This window comes from Sapajus apella, unplaced genomic scaffold (genome assembly GCF_009761245.1).
Source record: "Sapajus apella isolate SASKATOON/1434 unplaced genomic scaffold, GSC_monkey_1.0 scaffold24, whole genome shotgun sequence".
Lineage (NCBI taxonomy): Eukaryota > Metazoa > Chordata > Mammalia > Primates > Cebidae > Sapajus > Sapajus apella.
This window is the reverse complement of record NW_022436964.1, coordinates 16,308,968-16,330,654: the sequence shown is the minus strand read 5'-3', so window position 1 is coordinate 16,330,654 and position 21,687 is coordinate 16,308,968. Positions and strand designations below refer to the sequence as shown.

Here is a 21,687-nt window from a genome sequence, read left to right as displayed (position 1 = left end):
GTGAGCCCTGGTGAATTCTTACAAAGAATGGGAAGCAAACGTGCCATTGCAGCAGTCACCCCGAGCCAGGGAGCGCTGTAACATTGTATGTCCATGTGAATGAGGCTTCCGGCAGTTGATAACAAGGTACTAGTGCATTTCAGTCACAGTAACAGTGATCCTCAAACTCAGTCTCTAAGGAGCCTCACCCCATTTCCCTAGGAAGTAGCAACTCTGTTGCATTTTGTTTTTTCTTTCTTTGCTTTTGATTATATTCTTGGGAATTACAGTCAGGACAGTCAGTGTGGTGTTTAACAAAAGCTAAGATACTTTGATGATATACTAAGATTTCTCAGTTACGCATTTTACACCGTCTTTGACCATGTAAGTGTTTCCATGTTGTTGAATCAAGCTGCTGGCTCCGACTCATATCAGCATGGTGTATTTCATATTAATATTTTTCAGAATTTGCAGTCATTATGAATTCACTTTCCTTTTAATGGGTAAGATTTGATAAAAGTTTAAAAGAAAGTATATTAACACTGTTTTTAACAGCACTTTATACTTTTGCTATCCTAAAGGTATTTCCTGGACCATCACCTGGTTGCTACTTAGAAATGCAGAATCTCAGGCCTCAACCCAGATATACTGACTCAGAATCTGCATTTTTAACAAGCTCCTCAGGTGATTCATGTGCACATTAAAGTTTGAGAAGTCCTACAGCTGGGCATGGTGGCATGAGCCTGTATAGTGTCATCTACTCAGGAGGCTGAGGTGGGGAGGAGCCCTTGTGCTCAGGAGTTGAAGACCAGCATGGACAACTTAAGGAGACTCTGTCTCTAAAAAAAGAAAACTGACACTGGCTGTGGTGGCTCACAGCTGTAATCCCAGCACTTTGGGAGGCTGAGGCAGGTGGATCACCTGAGGTCAGGAGTTTGAGACCAGCCTGGCAACATGACAAAACCCCGTCTGTACTGAAAATATGAAAATTAGCCAGGCATGGTGGCACATGCCTGTAATCCCAGCTACTCAGGAGGCTGAGGCAGGAGAATCACTTGAACCTGGGAGGTGGCGGAGGTTGTGGTGAGCCAAGAATACACTACTGCACTCCAGCTTGGATGACAGAGCAAGACCCTATCTAAAAAAAAAAAAAAAAAAAAAAAAAAAATTGGAGAAGTCCTGTGATTGATGACCTTTGATTCTTTATTTCCACCTTTGCTTAGCTTAGCAGGATTGACATTGTCTCCAGTCCAGATAAACCCTCTAATGCCAAACCAAATGGGATGCATTTATAGGGGCTCCTGGCCTCTACTATTTCTTCCCTATTTAGGAAAATCATAAAGCATGCAGAAAATAACCTAGACAAATTTCCCAAAATCCTTGAAGACTTGTTCCTGCTTCTCAGGTCAATTAACACAAAAAGAAACAAGAAAATTAGTTTCAATTTGCATCTCCATAGAAACCATTCCTCAGTATCAACTCAGCAGTGTTAGACTGTTTTCTTCACACAATTATACTAGTTGAGCTGAGAGATTCAAAATAACCATGGATGAAGTAAAGAAAGTTCTAATTTGATTTTGCCAAGGCACAAAGTCTTGCTAAAATTGTGGGTAGACAGTCTAGCACAACTTCAATTACTAGGAAAAGGTCAATTATTTAAAACACTTTAAATATGTCAGGTTAAATGGTAGCTGAGTCTTAAAGGCAAAGGCCATAAAAGAACATGTTCCTGACAAAACTGCATTCATAAAGTGTGCATTAACCATCCATCAATTTCACTAAGAGCCTTTATATTGTAGGGAAGAGTCTCTCCTCATTTATAGGGCTTATTTCCATGTTTTTAGTGCCTGGTGTTAGTGAGTCTCTCACTCTACTGCCTCCTCCCTAAGACTCAAGTGGCCCTCATGGCAGATCTCTTCTAATTTTCTTCTGCTACTCGACTCTGCCACTCAGCTTTGCTCAATGTGGCAATTTTTGCTAACTTCTTTAGAATCTGATACAGCCTTAAGGAATGTGTTGCAAAAGCTATGACGTCTGTTCCTTCTGTTGGCAGCATCATCTTATGCAACTGCCATCTGATTGTATTCTCTCTGGCTGGTTATATAGGGCCTGGTGCACACAAACAAAAATGCAGGCAAGCTTTCCCAGGCTGGGTGTGTCACTGACCCTCTCACTGACACAGAGAGATGTTGCCTCTGATATGAGTAGCTTTGGGTGTTTTTAACTCCAAGAGCTAAGAGTTCTGCAACATTCTTAATCTTTTTATCTTATCTTTTATCAAAAAGATAACATGAACTTTATTTTATGGGCAAATAAACTGAAACTAGAAGGGCTGTTGACTATCTACCAAAGGTCATCTTGTTGGGACTGGTATGCTGGTCCACTCACTTGTAGTCTACTTTGATATTAAAAGCAAGCCAGGCTTCTGGCTTCAATGATGATGATAATGGTAATAATAATAATAGTGTTCATCAGCATGTATCAAGTGCTTGCCCTATAGGGGGGCTAGGCAGAATGCTATGTGTTTTGTGTGTGTTGTGTCTAATTCTCACCACAATCCAATGCTATAGGTGGTCATGCTATCCATCCATGTTTTACAAAAAAGAAAACTTTGGCCCTGACAATTTGAACAATCTACTGTTTCTAAGCAGTGTCACTGGTATTTGAACCTGGATTTGGGCCCCAGAGCCCAAGACCTTAGCTAAGGTCCTTACTATGTGCCATTAAAAAATATGGGACTGCTCACCACCTATGAAAAGTAAATTGGAGTAAACCAGGGTGCCCATCTTCAATCTGGCATGGTTAATGCACCTCAATCCATCCTCTAGGAATGTTCTCAGATGCAGTCCTCAAGCACCACGATTCTAGACTAGCAGGAAGTGTGCTCTCTCTTTCAGTCCTCCTATTCCCTTTTAATTTATCAAATCCTTTCCCAAGGGCTAGCCCTTTCTTAGAACACCGTACCCTCTGGAAGCTGGAGAATGCCACTCTGCTATCTGTATGGTTACCTCCAGTTGGCTGTGGAGTGGCAGTTATGGGAAGTACAGAGAGACTGTGAACTGTTCTCCCAGAGAAGCAGCATCACCACCCTGGGGTAAAACTTCACCATGGGTGGGCCTGAAAGGAGGTGGTGAGGTGGGCCTCTACCATCTGACCACTGAAGGACCTTGCCTGGGCCTTGGCAGTCCCTTAGTGTGGGAGGGAAAAGAGCACACATTCTCCAGGCTCCACTCAGCCAGGAGTTCTCTGTGCCAAAGTGGGCCGGGGGTCTCAGCCTCTTTGCTTTGTAGGGTCCCTAGCACAGCTGCTTTGCCAGCTCTGGTGTGCTCCTAGGAGAGCTAGGTTGAGTAGAGACAGTTCCTGGATTTTGTATTCATATAGTTCTGTGCCGCAGTCATGAGCAGTTCAGTCCATGCTGAGAGTTTGCATCTCAGGGCATAGGTGTAATAGGGGACAGAGAGGACTGCAGTACCTTTACTCCCCAAATGATTGCTGGGCTCCTTATGCAAATCTACCAGCCCTCTGCAGTAGTCTTCAAGGCCATCATAATACAAAAATCTCTATTTCAGAAAATGAGAAAATTTAAATTAGAAGCCCCAGATTCCTGGATATGTAACTATCCAGGTAAAATTTATACTCATTAATATTGAAATCATTTCACTGCTTCTACTCCACTATTGCTTTCTCAGTAGTAGAAAATTTAGATGCCCATCAAGACAGGCAGTAAGTCCTAGATTAGGGCCAGTTTAAGGCGATAGAGCATGGTGGGCACTCTGATGATGCTCAGCTCTCTTTAATTATTGCATTGTTAATATGTGAGGTCAAAGTTACCATGTTTTCTGGTTTTAAAAGAAGCAAGATATCTGGATTTCATATGAAATTTGATTTTTAAATATTGGCAGAAAAATAATTACAAAACAACACAAATCCCATGTGAAAGACTTCTAACTTTTAGTAATGGTGGACTGGGTGATTCAAACTAAACTTCCCTCTGAAAAGAGCTGAAAGAAATATATTAAAGCATCTTATTAAAAGCATAGCTGGAACCTATTTTTAAAAAAAAAGATAAAAAAAAATTCACATGTGATTGATAGGAACCTTTAAAAAAAAAAGATAAAAGAAAAGCATAGTTGACCAATGACCTAATAACACAGCAACAAGAACAGGAAAAAGGTTGAAACTCAGGGAAATGAGCCAGGGCTCTTTCTGACTTAGGGCATTTGTCTATCTAGGAGAGGTACTAAAGAAGAGACACTTTTGATGAATGGCCCAGGGTGACAGGCATCAGGTGACAGGCATCAGGTCCCTGTGGAGGAGGATCTGGTCTATTACAATCTGCCTCTGCTGCCCAGGAGACTAACCAAAGAGGCAGCAAAGAGCCTGCCTGTGTGGCATCTTCCTGTGGCCAAAAGAAACATGGTTAGTTAAGTACACACTAAAGGCAGAGATTCTGACATAACAAACCCTGATCTAGGTTGTAAACTTGAAGAAGACCATTCCAAAACTGGTACAGACTGTACTCCAGAGGATTATAAGTCCATGACTCTGATCTTCTGGCTCCCTCAGGAGTCTCATGAAAGGAAATGAAGGAAATTAACAGTATTCTAGATCTGCAGTTATTTCTATAAGCAATTTTTTCAAACAAAATGAACAGAAAACAATAAAAGATTATGACACTTGGATAAACAAAGCAACATGTAACAGAATCAACAGAAACAACATACCACAGAAAAAGACCTATAGATACTGGAATTTATTCAATATATACTGTAAAATAGTTATTTTTGCTATATTCATGGAAATAAAGCACTGAATGTAAAAACATCAGCAAATAACTGTAAACCATGAAAAGATATCAAGATGTTGAAATTATAGAGCTGAGAAAACTGAAATTAAGAACTGAAATTAAATGGATTTAACAGCAGCTGAAGAATATAAGTGAACTTAAAATATTTCAGAAGAAACTATGCATCTGATTTTTCAGTTTAGTCCTTATGATTTGCAGAAAAAGAATATGAAGATTGTTCCCTTTAGAAGACAAAAGATCATATTCAGGAAACTACAGAATAGAGAGTAAGAGACACAAAGGATACAGTGAGAAGTGCTAACATAATTTAGTTGGAGTCTTATAAAAGGAGAAAGAGATTTTGGGCATATGCAACACTGGGAAAAATGATAGATGAAGATGTCTCAGAACCAATGAAGGATGTCAATCCACTGGTTATAGAAAGCCAAGCAGGATATATAAAAATAAATTCACATCTAGTCACATCAGGTTAAAATTACAGAAAATCAAAGGCAAAGAAGCAATAGTTTGACAACTAATTTTTCTACATCAGCAGTGAAAATCAGGAGACTAAATAACTGACAGCCTAGAATTCTTATTTAGTGAAACTCTCCTTCTAAAATGAAAGCAAAATAAAGATATCTTCAGATAAACCAAAACTGAGAGAGCAGTTTATCTACACAAAAAAAATTCTCAAGCATATTCTTCAGGAAGACAGAAAATTATTCCAGAGGGATATTTGGAATACAATGCAGCAATAAATAAAAATAAGGAAATGTTAAAAATAGAAGTTGATATAAATGAACATTGCCTGTATAAAACATTAACAATAATGTCTTGTACTGAAATGTGTGTATTAATTAATATTTTGGAGAGTTAAATTATACAACTACAATAACTAAAGAGAGTAATTGTAGTTAAGGTAAGGTCTTTGAATATATTGAAAGAAAGTAAAGATATAGATAAATATTAGACTTTGACAGGTCAAGGATTCATGTTGTGTTTCTAGGTTAACCATTAAAAAAATAGAAGAAAATTACATAACTTTCTAAGAGAGGAAAACATAGGAACTTTAAAAAAATCAAGAAAGGAAAACGGTAGGCCAAGTAAAAAGCACATAAGGTGGTGGATTTAAAGTTGAATTTATTGGTTATTACTTTAAATATAAATGAACTAACTGCTCTAGGAAAAAGACAACGTCTGGATTTCAAAAGAAAAGACAACTATAGGCCAGGCATGGTAGCTCACCCCTGTAATCCCAGCACTTTCAGAGGCCAAGGTGATAGGATTGCTTAAGCCCAGGAGTTTGAAAGCAGCCTGGGCAACATAAGGAGACATTGTCTTTACAAAAATAAATAAATAAAATTAGTCAGGTGTGGTGGTGTGCACTTGTAGCTAATTGGGAGGCTGAGGCGAGAGGATTGCTCAAGCCTGGGAAGTTAAGGTTACAGTGTGCCGTGAATATATACCTGTACTCCAGTTTCAGTGACAGAGTGAGACCCTGTCTCAAAACAAAACAAAACAAACAAACAAAAACTACTATAAGCTCATTATAAAAGATACATCTTTAATAAATAAAAGTACAGAAAATTTGAAAGTTAAAAGATGGTAAAACATATATACAAATAATAACCTAAAAACTAGCTCTATTATTTCAGATAAAATAAACTTTAAGGTCAAAAGCATTGCTAAAGATAAAGAGGGACTCTTCAAAATGGTAAAAGAGTAATTCCCCCAGGAAGACATAGCAACTTTAAATGTATAAAAAAGAGAGAGAGAGAGGGAGAAATGAAAACACAAGAAGAAAGTAAATCAGCAAATGCCCTGGAGTATTTTAACACTCCTCTCAGTAATTGCTAGAGTAAGTAGATAACAATTAGTAAATATAGAATATTTAAGTGACTTAATTAACACACCTGACTTAATAAACATATATAGATACTACACCACGAACATCAACTCAATGTGTAAATTCTTTTCATGCCACATAGGACATGTATAAAAATTACCTATACACTGAGAAATGAAAGAATACAGAGTATTATCATAAGGGCAACTGAATTCAAAAGTAAAAACGAAATTGACACAAAAAAGCAGTTGATACAATGCGTTATCTCTTCATGATAAAAATTCTGTGAATTGGAATCAAAGAGAAGCCCTTTAATCTCATAAAAGGTATTGCTAAAGAAAAAGCCTGGATGTAGGCTATATGTGCTGACAGTATGCTAACAAGGGAGAACGACTTGATGGGTTTATTTAGAACTCAGATAGGTTTTGTCTTCAGAAGGACAAGCATCAGTTTTACATGTAATTGGAGTACATTAATTTTTTTGCATTTCCCTGTGATTGCTGATTGTTATATTTCACAATCATTAAAAAGGTAATTTCCAAATATGTGCCTGGAAACAGGGAAACTTTTGACATTAAGACAAATATATTTTTTAATTTTCAGAAAATGAAAACTTTTCCCTCAGTATAAGGGCAATCTAGGGTAGTGAGATACAGCTTAGCTTTGAGTTTAAAATCACAGTACTGGCCAGGCATGGTGGCTCATGCCTGTAATCCCAGCGCTTTGGGAGGCCAAGGTGGGTGGATCACGAGGTCAGGAGTTCAAGACCAGCCTGGCCAACATGGCAAAATGCCATCTCTACCAAAAATACAAAAATTAGCTAAGCATGGTGACATGCACCTGTAATCCCAGCTACCCAGGAAGCTGAGGCAGAAGAATCACTGGAACCCGGGGAACAGAGGCTGCAGTGAGCCGAGACTGCACCACTGCACACCAGCTTGGGCAACAGAGCAAGACTCCGACTTAAAAAAAAAAAAAAGAAAATCACAGTACTGACTGGGTTTAGAGCTCAACTTTACCACTTGTTTGCCATGTGGCTGTGCAAGTAGGTAATGCCTCTCAGCCTCAGTTTCCTCATCTGTAAAATGGGAATAATACCGCCTGCCTCACAGACTATTTAGAGATTAATTCAGTACATGAATTTGGAATAGTGCTTGGCAAATTTTGAGTACTCAATGCCAGCTATTACAAAATGACTAAAGAATCCAAACTTAGAACCCAACACACAAACTATATAAAATGTCAGTGAGGACTGAGAACTCAGATCATGGCTTCTGAAGTCTTTTGGAGATCAAAGGGAGGAAAAGAAGGAAAAGGGAGAATGGAGAGAGTCTTTTGAGTAACAAACTGGAGAGGCAATGGTCCTTTTGGTTTTTTACCCTCTGGTTTCAATCTTGCAGTTATATTTCTGCTAACCATTTTGTAAAGGCAGAGGAGATCCTAGTTTCCCTTTAAAGTAGGAAGTGTATTCTACATGAAAGAAACCCTGAAGCCTAGTGCGGATATACCCAACAAAGAGAAATGTGAAGACAGGAGAGGGACTTTTGGGGGGATCTGAACCAATTAGTAATTCCTCATCCTTTTGCAATGTTTTGGTGGCCAGTGGAGGGATGGATAGAAAGAAAGAAGAGAGGAACAGGGAAACCGTGACCAGGGAAGCAGTTCTAACAATTTAAACTGTGAACTCTTGTGGGTAGATTTGTAACATTATTCAGCAGCACAGTGAAAGGGCTCAGAGATTCTGCCTTAGGCCTCTCAGCTGCTCTCACAGACAGCGGCCAGGGCTCTAGCTTTCACCTCTTCTCTATCCCCAAAGGGCATGGGGCCAATTAGAGCTCACATTTGAATAAGATTATCGGGCCTGGTGGGTGGCTCACAGCTGAAATCCCAGCACTTTGGGAGGGTGAGGCTGGTGGATCACTTGAGGTCAGAAATTTAAGACCAGCCTGGCCAACCTGGAGAAACCCTGTCTTTACTAAATTATAAAAATAAGGAAGAATTAGCCGGGCGTGGTGGTATGTACCTGTAATCTCAGCTACTCAGGAGGCTGAGGCATGAGGATTGTTTGAACCCAGGAGGCAGAGGTTGCAGTGAGCCAAGATCATGCCACTGCACTCCAGCTTGGGTGACAGAGTGAGACTCTGTCTCAAAAAAAAAAAAAAAAAAAGTATATCAGATCCATGACTCTTTTGTCTTACTTTGGATTTGCAATCTAAATGCCTTCACCTCCTAAAGTCCCAAATCAATTGCAAACATGGGGATGGCGGTGGAGAAGGAGGCCAAGCCTCCCTGGCCCATCTGGTTTCTATCAGGCAGGCCACTGAATTCTCAAAATGCTAGCTTAGTTTCATTTTGATGAGCCTCTTTGGGAGTATTTCATCTACTTCTGTCTTGGAATAGCTTTTTTCCTCCTCAGAAGAGAACTTTTGAGAAGGGCTATTTTCTGAAATTGACAAGATAGATTGATTCTCTCAGCGTTGGGCTCTAAATCCAGATTGATCTATAGTTATTTTTCATATTGTCTGTTTTGGCTAATTTTAGGTGCATTCAGAATCAAGAGAGATAAGTAGGTTTATGACATGAAAAGGGGATTGAAGTGAGGACAGGGGTTGTATGTATTATAGTAAGGATCAACATGTCTGCAGTGTTTAGCATTTTCATTTAATTTTATTAGCAAAAATTTATTTGACTTCATTTTCAGTGATAATTTCTCTTCCAGATGGATTTAAAATAGCTAGTCATCTTTGTTACCTAGAACCTGGGCTACTGTAAGCATGCAGCATTTAGCCTTTAGGGTAAAATAGCATTTAGGGTACTTCTGTGCAGATTAGGAAAAGGCGCCCCCCCCCATAGGCAAACATAGGACAAGGGGCTGCTGAACAGCCTCTTTGTGAGAACGAGGGCCCCCTCCTCCCGGAAGAGGCAGACCCTTGCCAGGACTCCTGCTTGGCTAGAGGAGCTTGGGATGAATTCCCACTCACCCACCCTGGCATCCTGGTGGGCAGGATTCTTATAAAGTGGCCTCGTAGTTGGCTCTGTTACATTTCACAGATGTTGAGGATTTGAAGGGTGCTATAATCAGAACCGGTCTCCAACACTGAGATATACTGGAAATGAAGCCAGAGGGTGACTCCAAGTTTATCATCGTAACAGGGAGGAATTGTTCCATGACTTTTAGGATGTGAGGGATGTCACATTTCTGTATTGCACAAATCAGTTTCTAGCTCACCACCCCCCATTTGAATAGACAGGAAGTTCAGTAGTGATCATTTGGGGCTCCCTCCCCTTTTCCAAATTGTCTAAGACAGTCCAGAGGGATGGAAGCACAGGAGGCTCATGCTGTCCAGGGGAAGAGAGTGGGTCTCTGTGGTTGCCATTGCAATGGGGCTCCTTGCTGCTCAGTCATGCCACCTCTGATTGTTGAAGCTCCCCACCTGCTGCTTTGGGCGTGGAGTCTTTTCCCTGGTGGTCCTTGCCATTGCCTGCAGTCCATCCTCCTCCTACTGACTCCTTTCCTCTTCCGCAGCACTGCATCCAGGGGTGCTCAAGTTCCCACCATTTCCAGAGCACACAATCCTTTTTTTTCCTCTTCACCGCATTCCTGGATTGGGCAACTTTCTTTTTCTTTCAACCCTGGAATTATTAAGCCACCACTGCAGCCCTTCTTCACATTAGCATTTAGTGGCTCAGCTGGAACCACCCAAGTGTCTTTTAAGCCTTCCCAGGCAGGCTATGAGGAGCACAAAGGCCTGGACCCTCACTCAGATTGATGGGGAGGCACGTGGGAGATGGGTGGCTAGCTTCATCTCTTCCTTGTGAATCAGGATGAAACCTCCGGATGAAGGGGGTACAAAGTGCAAGATGGTTTCTCAGTAGATCACCCCAGTGCCCTCAACACCCAATAGCTCACTTTTGACAGAATATTCCAAACCCACCAATTATTATTTTGAGCATCTCCTATGGGCAAGATGCATATTGTGAAGGAAACAAAGACTTTTAAGAAAAACTTTGCCTCCCAGTAGCTTAGACTTTAGTTGAAGTGTGGTGGAGGAAGAGAAAAGCTCCCCAATAAATTCCTCTAATTCAAGGGGAAAAAAACCCACAGGAATTAATAGGGGTTCAGGGAATGGTGAAGTCCTACTTGGGTGGGGTAGATGTGTTCAGAGAGATTTCATGAAGGAGGTCTTGAGGGAGAGTGGGATTTTACAATCATTCTAAACTCAAAGGACAATGCATAAAAAAGTGGAAGAGAGAGAAAGTATGAGGGGGGCACCTTCAGACAGGGAGATCACAGCTTAATGGGAGTGGGCGGGTGGGAGAAGAAGCAGGCAGGGGATTGGGAAGGAGGAGTGGAGAGGAAGGGTGTACTCATTTCCCGTGCCTCTGTAACAGATTACACAGACTGGGTGGTTGAAAACGGCAGAAAGGTATTCTCTCAGGCTCAGGAGGCCAGGAGTGTGAAACCAAGCAGTGGGCAGAGCTACACTCCCTTTGGAGGCCCTAAAAGAGATTTCCTCCCTTGCCTCTTGCAGCTTCCGGGGGCTGCAGGCATTTGGCGGCTTGTGGCCACATCACACCTGCCTCCGCCTGTGCCTTCACATGGCCTTCTCCTCTCCCTGGGTGTATATGATCTCCCTCTGACTCTTATAAGAATAATTTCAATTGCATGTAGGGCCCACCAGAATAATCCAGGATAATGTTCTTATTGCAAGTTCCTTAACCCCATCTGCAAAACCCCTGTTTTTCCCCAAATAAGATAATATTTGCAGATTTTGGGAAGTGGGACTTGATATCTTTAGGGGACCATTATTCTGCCTGACAGCCAGGCTGAGAGTAGCTGACCATAGCCTTGGTGAAGCCATCCGAGCCTTTTACACCAGGGGATCACATGAACAAGTCTCTTGTAAAGAGGCCGTCTCTGGTGAGACCGAGAACAGATAGCAGACTCATGCCAGCTGGGGATGGTGGGGGACTATGTCAAGAAAGATGAGAAGGAGGAAGTAGATGGGGAGAAATACACTCAGAGGGTTTGGTAAGTGCTTGGATGTACAGGAAAGGGAGAAGAATCCACCAATGGGTACCTCCACCTGAGCAGATGGAGAGCGCAGAGGGGTCTGCTCATAGCAGCAAAGAGAAGGTGGCACCATGGACTGGCATGGCGAGGAAGTTAATTTTGGTTTGCAAGATGTTTTGTTTCATAAGAAAAAAAGCTTTTTGGTTCATTGGTAGTAGATTACTGGATGAACCATGATGACACCTCAAAACAATCCAAGAGAAACACACTTTGGGTGTTTATCTTATTAATTGTAATTTTATTTTAATTTGTTTTAAATTTTTTATTTTATTTTATTTTTTATTGCATTTTAGGTTTTGGGGTACATGTGAAGAACATGCAAGATTGTTGCATAGGTACACACGTGGCAGTGTGATTTGCTGCCTTCCTCCCCTTCACCTATATCTGGCATTTCTCCCCATGCTCTCTCTCCCCACCTCCCCAACCCCCCCGTCCCTCCCCCATTTCCCCCCAACAGACCCCAGTGTGTGATGCTCCCCTCCCTGTGTCCATGTGTTCTCATTGTTCAACACCCACCTATGAGTGAGAACATGTGGTGTTTGATTTTCTGCTCTTGTGTCAATTTGCTGAGAATGATGGCTTCCAGGTTCATCCATGTCCCTACAAAGGACACAAACTCATCGTTTTTGATGGCTGCATAATATTCCATGGTGTATATGTATCCAAAGGATTATAAATCGTTCTACTATAAGGACAGGGAAAATTTTTTATTTTAATACATGAAGAGACTGAAGTTAGCTCAAGAAAGCCGAGTGGGGTCTGTCACATGGCCAAGTCTCAGAGACTCGTTCTGGAGTACAGTTACTACCTCAGGCCTTCCTATCAGGAGGTAATGGATCTTTAGAGATTCTTGGAAGTCATGCCATTGTTTTCTACCAATTTCTTTATTTCCTTCTGCTTTCTTTAATTCTTCTCCTGGTTTAGTCCTGCTTTCTTATAATTTTTTTGTCATCTTTCTCAGAGTCTCTGCTTTCTCATAACCCTGGATTACCATGGAGTCTTATGCCCTCATGGTTAATTAATTATAACCTTGGGATTTAGTTCCCACTACCAACTGCCTGTTCTTTCATTACTTACAGTTCAAATCCCCAAGGGAAAGAATCTACTAGGCTAGGTGAAGTTTTTGCCCCAGGCTATATTGTAGATTGCTAGACAGGTTATGAATTGACTGCCTGTAGGTCAGACAGTCACTTCTGGTCCAATCTGCTGCAGCAAGTGGGTGGGATCATGTGATGCAAACAAGGCAACCTGGGCTTTGGCTGGAGCAAAGCATTTGACAGGCACAATAATTAGCATACCTTAGAGAAGTGGTCCTCAGAGTGTGACTCCTGGACTAAGAGCATCCTGGGAAGCTGTTGGAAATGTCAGTTCTTGGGCCCCAACCCAGACCCCTTGAATCAGACACTCAGGAGGAGGGGTGCTGCCATCTGCACTTTTAACAGACTCACCAGGGGATATTGGTGCATGCTCAAATTCAAGAACCACTGCCTAAAACTAAGAAAACAGCACATTGACTAGGGATCAGGAGAAAGTGCTGTTTGTTATAAGTCTCTGTTTTATGGATGCCAGAATGTCAGTATTTTCTGTTGTTGAATGATCTGCATTCTCTAGGTTGCATTGCCTGCCCTAAGAGATGAACTATGGTAATTACCATCACCCACACCTATTCACTCTCCACCTGTGGCCCCACTCCTTCCCCAACTGTACAAATGCACATTCCTCATAGAGACCAGCCCAGCACTAGGTTCCCTCCACAAATTTGACAAATCTTGCTTGATAAGTGGTTATGATTCTGGTTAGGGTATTGTTTTCCTCCAAAAAAATCAGTTAACTATTTACTTTGAGTCTGTGACATTCTGATCATTTACAGCCTTTCTTTCTACTGCTTGTCCCAGAGTAAGAAGTTCAATTTGTTAGGGTTTTTTTTTAAATGGATCGAATTTACATGAAAGTGGATTATAACAATGACATACAGCAAAAGAGAAGATGGGAGAGAAAGTAAAAAGAGAAACTCTGTGTCTTTCCAGGGAGTGTGAAACAAGTTAAAACTTAATCTAGGATTTATGTGGGCTAGGATTAATGTGAGGTTAACTGGGTGCAAAATTTAAGTGGGCATGTATGCCAAAATACTCAGAAATCAAGATAAATGTTATAGTGAAATTAAAAAAAAAAATCAAAATCAATGTCCAAAAAATTCATGATAAACATAGTGTCAAAACTTTAAATAAAAAGAGGATCCAATTCTCCCTGTAGCCTGTCCATGTTGGTGGACAGCAAACATCCAGAAAACCATGCAAGATGGCAGAAGGCGCCATCTTGAAAGGATGCATGACATACTTGATTTAGAGCAAGATAAGTGTTCACTGCTTCCTACTTTTGACTGTAGAAAAAATATGTCGGGCACACTAAAAAACACTGCAATTAGAAAAACAATGCTGTACTCTAACATAATTGATTGAAGTCTCCATTAATTTATTTCCTTTATTCACAAAGGGTCATTTTGGAGCTTCCAGGCCATTCACATAATCTATGTAACTGAGAACACCTCTTCTCCCACTGTCTGCCTGGTTTTGGTCAGGGAGGATGGCTGATCAGCCCCACCCAACTCCTCATCTGAGGTAGGACTCGTCTGGTCCAATGGGGTGACTATCCCACCATTTCTCTGCTCCTCCCCTTCAGTGCATTTTGTCTTTCTCTCTTTGTCCTTGTCGCTGTCAGGTCTTATGTGCAGAATTGTATGATGGAAAGTACAGTAGAGGAGGCCACCCCTATGTTCTTATCCCAGTTCAGCCACCAAACAGATATGTGACTGTGGGTCAATCCTGTGTCCCACTGGGCTTTAGTGTCTTCATCTGTGCCATGAAGAAATCAAACTATACCAATCCACGTTCCTCTCTGGTTTTGAAATTCTGTGCTTCCAGCTCCACCTTGGAAAACTCACATCCACAGTTTATCACCCTGCTTTTTGCTCCTCATTCCAGCAGCCTTTCCAATTGCCTCTGAAAAATTAACTCCCGCCTCCCATGAGACATGGTTGATAATATGAGAAAAGTGTCTGAGATTTACATGTATCAGCGCTGTGATTCCTGAAGAAAAGCATGACTAAACATCCAGCACTGCTGACTCTCCCACATGTACACAACATCCTCCGGGAATGTCCACAGGAGTCTCTATCTGCTTCATCATCTTTTTATCAAATATATCATTCATTTACTCCACAAAGATGTATTGAGTATTTCCTAAGCAATAGATACTTTTCTTATCCCCGAATAGGACAAAGTTTCTGCCCTCATGATGTGGCCACTTATTCTAGCACATATATACCATCACTCACTGCATAGTGATGCTTCTGTCAACAACGGACCACATATTCCATGGTGGCTCCATAGGACTGGAATGGAGCAAGGATAGAAACCTGATACGTGGCACTTGATATTGACATTGAAAATTAAGTAGGGGAAATGATTGATATTTAGCAATGGTGCTGGGACATTTGGTTTCTCATATGAAAACAATATATAAACAAAAACTTTGTGTAAGTATACTCTATAACGTTTACACAAAGATGAAATTGCCTAAACATGCATTTCTCAGAAAGTTTCCCCATCATTAAGTGACACATGACTATTTTTTTTTTCTTTTTACTGGTTGTTCCTTTCCATGTTTAGTGCTTCCTTCAGGGTGACACCTGACTATTTAATTAATACACTCAGGGAAGAAAAAATACATTTCTTTATTAGTGTTAAAATGGGAGCTTAACTTGAAGTTAACTTGAAGCTGGCCAAAAAATTCAATTTTTGGTATTTTTAGGGACTTTTTCTCAGGCGTTCCTAGGGTCATGCAAAATCTAAAGAAGTTCTGTGGTTCCTGGAAAATGGGTGCAAAGACTGAACATCAGTGAGGTGGTTATCACTGATATGCTTCTTCCCAAACACTCATATTTCCCTGAAGGCAGTTGACTCCGTGGCATCTGTGTTGAATTTGCCCAGGGCTCTCGGCTCAGGATGGGAGTCCCCATGTTCAGGGCTTTCCTCATGTGGTGTTTTCTTTCCTTCAGCTTGCAATAAAGCACCACGGGATCTGTCTTCTCTGACATGACCAGGAGAGGAGACAAGTGCTTGGTTGATGAATCCAGAAAGAGAGTTAAGTGGGTCACTATACACACACATATCCTATTACATTTTTATCATAAAATATATAAATGTACATGCATTTGCCAATATTTTGATTTTGGTCCAAGGCCTTTTCTTTAATATCTGCATACTCTTTGCCATTGTGATTCTTTTTTCGAAAGATTTCTACTCACAATTCATCATCTATAAAATCTGTCTTTGATTCTTTTATATTACAGTGGGAACTTAAAGACAATTGTGAAGTAGTCTGAAAAAATAATTATTCTATAATTTTAAAATATCTCCCCAATATTTTATAGTATCTCACCCACATCTAATTTGACAGGATTAGCTAATCACCATTATCTATTCTTTCCAAAACACTCAACTTAATTTTCATAGGAAAGTCTATTTGCATTCACGTTTCATTGGTTAGCATTTAATTAAGTTGCATAGTCTCAATAATAAGTACAATAGGCATTAACATGTTGGGAACAAACTTAACTGACTCCTGATAAACACATAATTCCAGCTGAAGGTAGAAGAAGGCGAGTGTATTAGAGAGTGATCTAGTGGTCACAGACATCTAGTGACCTATGGATGTGAATCAGGGTGTTTTACCGAAAAAGTGGAAAGCATGTGTTAATTTGTAGAGTTAAGTGGAGACCAGTAAAGAGAACTTCTCCGTTGTTTACAGTATTAGTTAAAACTTGCCTTCCCACCCTTCTGCCAGTAGGACCTGATATCTTAGAAACCTGATACATGGCACTTGATATTGACATTGTGAATCAAGTAGGGGAAATGATTGATATTTAGCAATGGTGCTGGGACATTTGGTTTCCTATATGAAAAATAATATATAAATAAAAACATACATACCATCTAGGTTTGTGTAAGTACACACTTCTCTTTTCTTTTTTTTTTTTTTTTTTTTGAGGCTGGAATGCAGTGGTGCATTTTCGGCTCACTGCAACCTCCGCCTCCCAGGTTCAAGTGATTCTCCTGCCTCAGCCTCCTGAGTAGCTGGGATTACAGGCATGTGCCACCATACCCAGATAATTTTTTGTATTTTTAGTAGAGATGGGGTTTCGAGATATTGGCCAGGCTGGTCTTGAACTCCTGACCTCATGATCTGCCCACCTTGGCCTCCCAAAGTGCGGGGATTACAGGCATGAGCCACCACGCCTGGCCTGTGTAAGTATACTCTATAATGTTTGCACAAGGATGAAATTGCCAATAGGCACCACCCCTTAAAGATGTGGAGTCAAAAAATCTTGAAATTTACAGTGTTGTAAAACTGAATATGTTTTAATCCTTTAGTTCTGTAAGTTTCAAATTTATTTTCACTGCATTTTCTGAAAATAATAGAATATTATACATTTATCTCTATTCGCCCTCTGAAACCTCAGCTAAAGTCATTGAGTTTAACTTCACTCTCTTTTTCTGTCCAAGTTTAACTTCTTTGATAGGTATTACTGAAGAATTACATAACCAAAAATGGGGAGCAGCGAAGAGGGAAGAAAAGACAGGATGAGGAGCAAAAGCTAATAATTGAATTTCTGTACAAAATGGGCACTTTGTTCCTAAAGAATAGAGATGCCTCTATCTTGGCATCACATGGGATATGTCCTGGCAAAATGTGCAGTATAAAATGTTTCTGGGCACCAACTGGGTTATTAAGGGGAAAAGAAACCCTTCTGTTTTTACGAATCAAGATGATCAATGTGGAACCAGAGGAAAGTACCACTTTCTTGCATTCTAATTTTTATTTTTCTTCTAGCTTCCAAGAGTCAGTGTGAGCTTGTCCATCTAGCCTCTTTGTAGATTAAGATAATTTAATACATGGAACCATAAATTGCTTTCAGATCCATCTTTCCAAAACACAGCTCTGAAGTCACCTTTCAGCTCAAAACACTTCAGTGTCTCCCCTTGCCTAATGAATTAAATCCTTACACCCCACCCTAGAATTTAGGTCCCTCACAACACGGCTGGCTCACATCTCTTAGGACTCTTCTGTAGCTACACGCCACTCAGGACACAAAGGACTATTTGTGCTGTCTTGTACCTTGTGTGTTTCCTGGTGTTCCTGTCGTATGAATTGGGAATGCGTGCACTCCCTTCATGTATGGGAATAGGTTAGGGCCCACAAGTAACTGAAGTCCCTCTCCCAAAAGGCAAGCTTTATTTTCCTGAATTACAGAATTTTGTTTCTTCCCTTGTTCTAGTATTACCCAAACTTGTTTTCTATCAGTATCTCTATATTAGTATGTGTTTTTATTTTTTAGAGACAGGGAGGGTCTCACTTTGTCACCCAGGTTGGAGTGCATTTATGCATAGTTCACCGTAACCTTGAACTTCTGGGCTCAAGCCGTCCTCCCATCTTAGCCTACTGAGTAGCTAGGACTATAGGCAGACACCACTGAACTTGGCTAATTTTTATTTTTTGTAGAGGTGGGGTCTCTCTATGTCGCCAGGCTGTTATCAGACTCCTGGGCTCAAGTGATCCTCTGCTTCAGCCTTCCAAAGTATTAGGATTATAAGCATGAGCCACCATGCATGGCCGGTATTTGTCTTGAAATTGACTCACCTTGTTTTTACTTCAATCTATTTATGTATTATAAAAAGTACTCTACATGGAAAAAACAATACCACTTGATAAATAAAAGCACATCATGAACATGAATTCAATAAAAACATGCAGTGACCTTACCTTCTAGCTGGGTAATTCTTGCCTGAGGCATGTACTGTCTTGGTTAAAGTGTTAAAGATTGTCAGCAAACAGAGTTTCTCCTTGATGAAATCAGAAGGATTGAAGAAGAATGGAAAATAGACTGATTTTCTCACTGTCTCATTGGTAATACCAAGTCCCCGCATCATTGAAAATCATGGCTGCATGCTCCACACTTTGGAAGACAATGCCTCAATCCCATGGAACAATAAGAAAGAAATGAGTCTTTTTCCTCCTCATGTCCTTCATCTTCCTAAGAACCTATTCCTTAGACTTCTAAAGCATGCCTATCCCCTCCACAGAACCCACTGAGGTGCCTCATAAGCCCAGTGTTACATGACGGGAAGACATCAATAATTTCTGCAACACTGGCCCATGAATTGGTCTGTCATTTCAGAAACATCAGGATTGTAGGTTCTTTAAATCCATGGCCCTAGGATGAAGAATGAGAATGAGCTTTTATTCTTGTGTGGATGTGTGTGTGTGTGTGTGTGTGGTGGAGATGAGGGTGTAGCAGCAGAAGACTGGGGGTTTTCTGAACTCCCTTAATTCACAATGCTGTCTTCATACAGTGCTCTCATGTTTGGTAGTTGGGTTGTACATTTTCCTATTACTGAAAAATTTCTTGAGCTGCTGGTTAAGGCTTTGGAGATCACCTTCTCCCCCTACTATCCTTCCCTGCCCATTGCAACTTCCATTGGTGAAGGAAGAAGCAAAAGTCGAGAGAGGACAGATGTCCTGCTCATGAAGACTCTACCTGTAAACAGCGAATTGGAATCCGAGTTCAGATGCTTATGATAGAAATTCATCCTAATGCCGCAAACTGTAACAGACTTGAGTTGTTCACAGACTTTCTTTTTCCTTTTGCAGGCAGTGCTGAGCCCTCTCATAGCCATTGCACTGAAAATATCCCAGATTCATGAGAGAACTGGCCGGAGGGGACCCACTGTCATCACCTGAATGGAGGAAAGATCACTCACCAGGGCCAAAGAGAGTGCTCAGCGGGAGATGCTTCACTGATGCCTTCTTGCTACCTGTTTGTGCCTCTTATGACTTGGGGAAAAGAAAAGATATTTTGCTTTTGGTGGGCAGAGGGTGGGTGGGAAAAGAAAAAAAATCCATTTGGTTGTGGTTTTGTCCCATTCCTCCAAATGCAACAGGGTCTTTAGTTGTCTGTTAAAGCTGAACTGTCATTTGATATCTACATCTTATCACACAAAAGAACCTCCCCTTTTGACAATGACTGGGCTAGGAAGCTGTTAATCACAGCATCTGTGCATCATTGGTGCCAAGTTAGAAAATGTTCTAAAATCAAAGAGAGAACAGTGCAAGGATTAAACTGACTCTAAGCACCAGGTACCCCTGGACAGGCAGAAGGAGACACTCCCCACGTGGAGGAGGGTTTAGCTTTTCATCCTAGCTCAGGTCTACAATGGGGGAAGGTTTTATTATAGAACTCCTAATAGCCCACCTCACTCCTGCACACACACCTGATGGCCCTGCCTCCCCCATCCCATTCCCAACATCCCTGAACCACCTTCTCACACATCTTCTAAAGCTTTCTACAAATCGCAATGGCACACTTCCAACAAAATATATCAATAGGTGTTTTCTTCTTATTTTGTACATAATATTATTTTAGCTGTTAAAGCTGGATGCCTTTTTTCAAATTCAGCCATTCAGGTGTGAAGGTGGGAAGAAGTTTCTTGACAAGTCTCTGTAATGAATGCTTAAAATCTGGGGGAACCTTTCCTTGATTACATCGTGTACGTTGGTACATGGGTTTATGCAAGTTCCTCCTGAGAAGACAAAAAGACCACCATGTGTGAGAGCTCTCTGACTTTGCCGGTAAGAGCCTATCTTAATGCACTTGTTTGGACACAGTTCTGATCTTATTTGTAATGGCTGCAAAAGGAGAGGATGAAATGCTGTAAATGTAGGAAATGAAGTGGATGCTGGAAGAAAATGTAATTGGTGGTACAGCTATGGGCCTGATGATGGAGGGGAGGGTGGGGACCCCTGCCGGCAAGCAGAGGGCCACAGCTGGCTTTCCTCACTGGGGAAAAGAGTATTGCAGCTCTAGCAACCTCCTCTGTACTCAGCCAGGACACCGGGTGCATGGGACCTGTTTGCATCTGTTTTGCTTCCTTGGGAACGGCACAGTCACTTATCCTGCCATTTGTGGAGATGACCTGGTGCACTTTGACTGTTAAGCAATGCATTATTGCTGTAGTCAAGGTTAGTGCAAACAAGGAAACATTCCCAGTAAGGTATTTGTTTCCATTTTCCGTCTATGCTTTTGTCAGAAACTTGCTAGGACATTTAGTGGCCAATAAAAAAGAAATTCCTAATCTCAACCTTATCCAAGGATTGTGGGTTTTTACTTTTTTGTTTGTTTCACCATTTGAGAAACTCCAGTACTGGTCACCTATCCTGATAAATCTGCCTTTTGGAATAACTTCAAGGGCTGTTTTTCATTGTTATGACTACAGACATGTATTAAATGGAACAGAATAGGTAAGTTGCTCAGAGCTGCCTTTGGGAGTCAGCAGAAACTGAAATGGCATCTAGACTTCCACTGTAACTGTTTTCATTGCAAAATAATAGGAAGGTAGGCTTGAGCTGAAATTCTTAAAAAAAAAAAAAAAGAAAGAAAGAAAACAATTTCCAGATTGATCACCAATGGAATAAAATTAGCATCATAGCTTTGGTTCTCAGGTTATTGTCTCATGAGTGGACGTCTATGCTAGCCATCCACGTGTTCATTAATCATGGATGTGTTGGTTGGGACACTAAGATGTATTCTTAGGTGTATCAGCTCTAGGGGAGAAAATATTTATTTATTTTCTCAAATTGCTGAACTTCTAATTATCTCTAACTTGTAAGTTCAAATGTAAATTAGTCCTTACACAAAAATTATATTTCTTTATTTTGATATGGAGTTATGTGTGTCCAGGAGCCCAAATATATATTTACCCATCAATCCATCCATTCATCCATCCCTGTGTTCATTCATTCATTCATTCATTCAGTGAACATTGGTTGAGCAACTCATCTAGGCAGAGTTCTGTTTTAGATGGGGCAGGGAAATGGATAAAACATTATTCCTGATCTTATGAGTTTATAATTTGGGAATAGGAGGCTATGACAAACATACAC

The 21,687-nt window shown here is 40.8% G+C and overlaps 1 protein-coding gene across 2 annotated transcripts in view; it reads left to right on the top strand.

The window, feature by feature from the left end:
- Positions 1-19,599, top strand: part of PGM5 (phosphoglucomutase 5) — a 175,004-nt gene extending 155,405 nt beyond the window's left edge. For both annotated transcript variants that reach the window (XM_032290968.1, XM_032290966.1), the window contains one exon: positions 19,399-19,599. In XM_032290968.1, coding sequence (XP_032146859.1) covers positions 19,399-19,488 — 90 coding nt within the window. In that variant the 3' untranslated portion in view covers positions 19,489-19,599. The remainder of the gene's footprint in view (positions 1-19,398) is intronic.
- Positions 19,600-21,687: the final 2,088 nt, after the last annotated feature.